This window comes from Primulina huaijiensis, unplaced genomic scaffold, assembly GCF_012295235.1.
Source record: "Primulina huaijiensis isolate GDHJ02 unplaced genomic scaffold, ASM1229523v2 scaffold206714, whole genome shotgun sequence".
NCBI lineage: Eukaryota > Viridiplantae > Streptophyta > Magnoliopsida > Lamiales > Gesneriaceae > Primulina > Primulina huaijiensis.
The window spans coordinates 1-1,915 of record NW_027354576.1 but is presented as its reverse complement, the minus strand read 5'-3'; the positions used below and the strand labels follow the sequence as shown (position 1 = coordinate 1,915).

At 33.1% G+C, this 1,915-nt stretch overlaps 1 protein-coding gene across 1 annotated transcript; it reads left to right on the top strand.

Annotated features, from left to right (window-relative positions):
- Nucleotides 1-365: 365 nt before the first annotated feature.
- LOC140966487 (putative clathrin assembly protein At5g57200) lies at nt 366-1,809 on the top strand (the record flags this gene model as incomplete). Its single annotated transcript, XM_073426759.1, has 4 exons — nt 366-873; nt 981-1,050; nt 1,320-1,417; nt 1,671-1,809. Coding segments are annotated over exons 1-4 (388 nt in total), but the record flags the coding sequence as incomplete, so codon positions are not given.
- Nucleotides 1,810-1,915: the final 106 nt, after the last annotated feature.

Sequence of the window (1,915 nt, the reverse complement as noted above, 5' to 3'; positions counted from 1 at the left end):
AAATCAGAGTAACATTTTTTACTCGAGTCAATATATATTTACACAGTATATTTTTAACATAAAAAATAATATTTTTGATTAAAACCAGAATATATTATATAATATTTTTTCATAACATAAATAAAAAAAATGATATACCTTGGATATAAAAAAACAATATTTTACATGGTCCAGTTGGATATCCGTCTTACAAAGTTTACGTGTGAGATGATCTCATAAGAGTTTTGTGATTCAAGAAATGTTATATACAAATAATCTGTTTTTGTGATGAACACATATGTATCTATATGTCTTGCGGCTTTGCTACCTCAATGACAAACTTTTTCTTTTGCCACCTCATTGACGAACTTGATAACTATTTAATCTCCAAATGCTAACGTTGGATATAATGAAAATTTGCAATGATTGGAGTATATCCTATGACCTAAAAGCCACTAACAAACAAACAGCTGTCATCCAATATACCTGCAGCTCATATCTTCGTATAATTAAGTACATATATACTTGCATGCATACAGAAAATATATTATTACAGTCAAACTTACCAAAGATAGAGAATAGGAGAGAAAGAAGGAAGAGAGAAACGCAGAATCTGATGGCTTGTTTTTTGTTATTATATTGAAATTAGTATAGGGTATGAGAACAAGAGAGGAAGAACACATCAAACCCTCTTTTCCTCTCTATATATCTTTCTTGATCTCTTCATTTGTTCTATATATATCGGCACACAATTTAGCACATATATTTTAATGGAAATATTTGATTAATTTTTCTTGCATTGTGTCATTATTGATGGAAAGCTTTAGAAAAGCCTATGGAGCCCTCAAGGACTCGACCACGGTTGGCCTCGCCAAGGTCAATAGTGAATTCAAGGTGCGTGCGCATTTTTATTTCAGGGATTTCTTCATGATGAGTTTTTCCACGTAAATTTCCTTGCTTTGTTTTCATGTATCGTGATAAGTTTTCTTGGTTTGGCCTAGGATTTGGATATTGCAATTGTCAAGGCAACTAATCATGTTGAATATCCTCCGAAGGAACGGCATGTCAGAAGTGAGTGCATTTTGTTTAATGTTTTGTTCTAAAATTTTTGTCTTTTCATTCTACGGATGAAATTTCGCAGTCAATGTCGTGTGTGTATATATATATATGACACAACAATACGATGGCTTGCCCATATCATGAATTTATCTTCCTAAGAAATTAAAATACCTTTCTTGTTGTAAATCAAGAAAGTATATATTGTATGCTTTCTCGATATATATATATTTCTTCTCTTTGTGATTTTTTTGGTGATTTACTTCTTAATTTATTTGCCTCAGGGATATTCGCCGCAGTATCCATATCACGTCCCAGAGCTGATGTTGCCTACTGCATCCATGCACTTTCAAGAAGATTGGGAAAGACAAGAAATTGGATTGTAAAGTTTCATAACTCATTTAGCTTTCTTCACTACTGCTACTGATTTCCTGCTTTAATTTGTCCAACAAGAATCCATGTTTCCAAAACTTAAGATTGCACTCAACTTTTTTCAATTAAAGATGCAATTTACGGATAACAACGAATACAGATGTGTTCTTAAGATATAATTCCGATTACATGATGTCGAGTCTCTGCGAATGTGATTCGAGAGCAAACCATGCTTGCGCTAATGACGTTGGTGCATATTTCAGGTGGCTATAAAGACTTTGATAGTTATTCACCGGACGCTAAGAGAGGGAGATCAAAGCTTCAGAGAAGAATTACTGCATTACTCCAAAAGGGGACATTTGTTTCAAATATCCAACTTCAAAGATGACTCTAGTACTCTAGGTATATTGATGTTTAGAATGTCTCAATTGGGAGAATCCAACTCCCTTTCCTTTGTTAGGTCAATTATTATGGGGTGGGGCCCACATTAAATTAAATAATAATATAA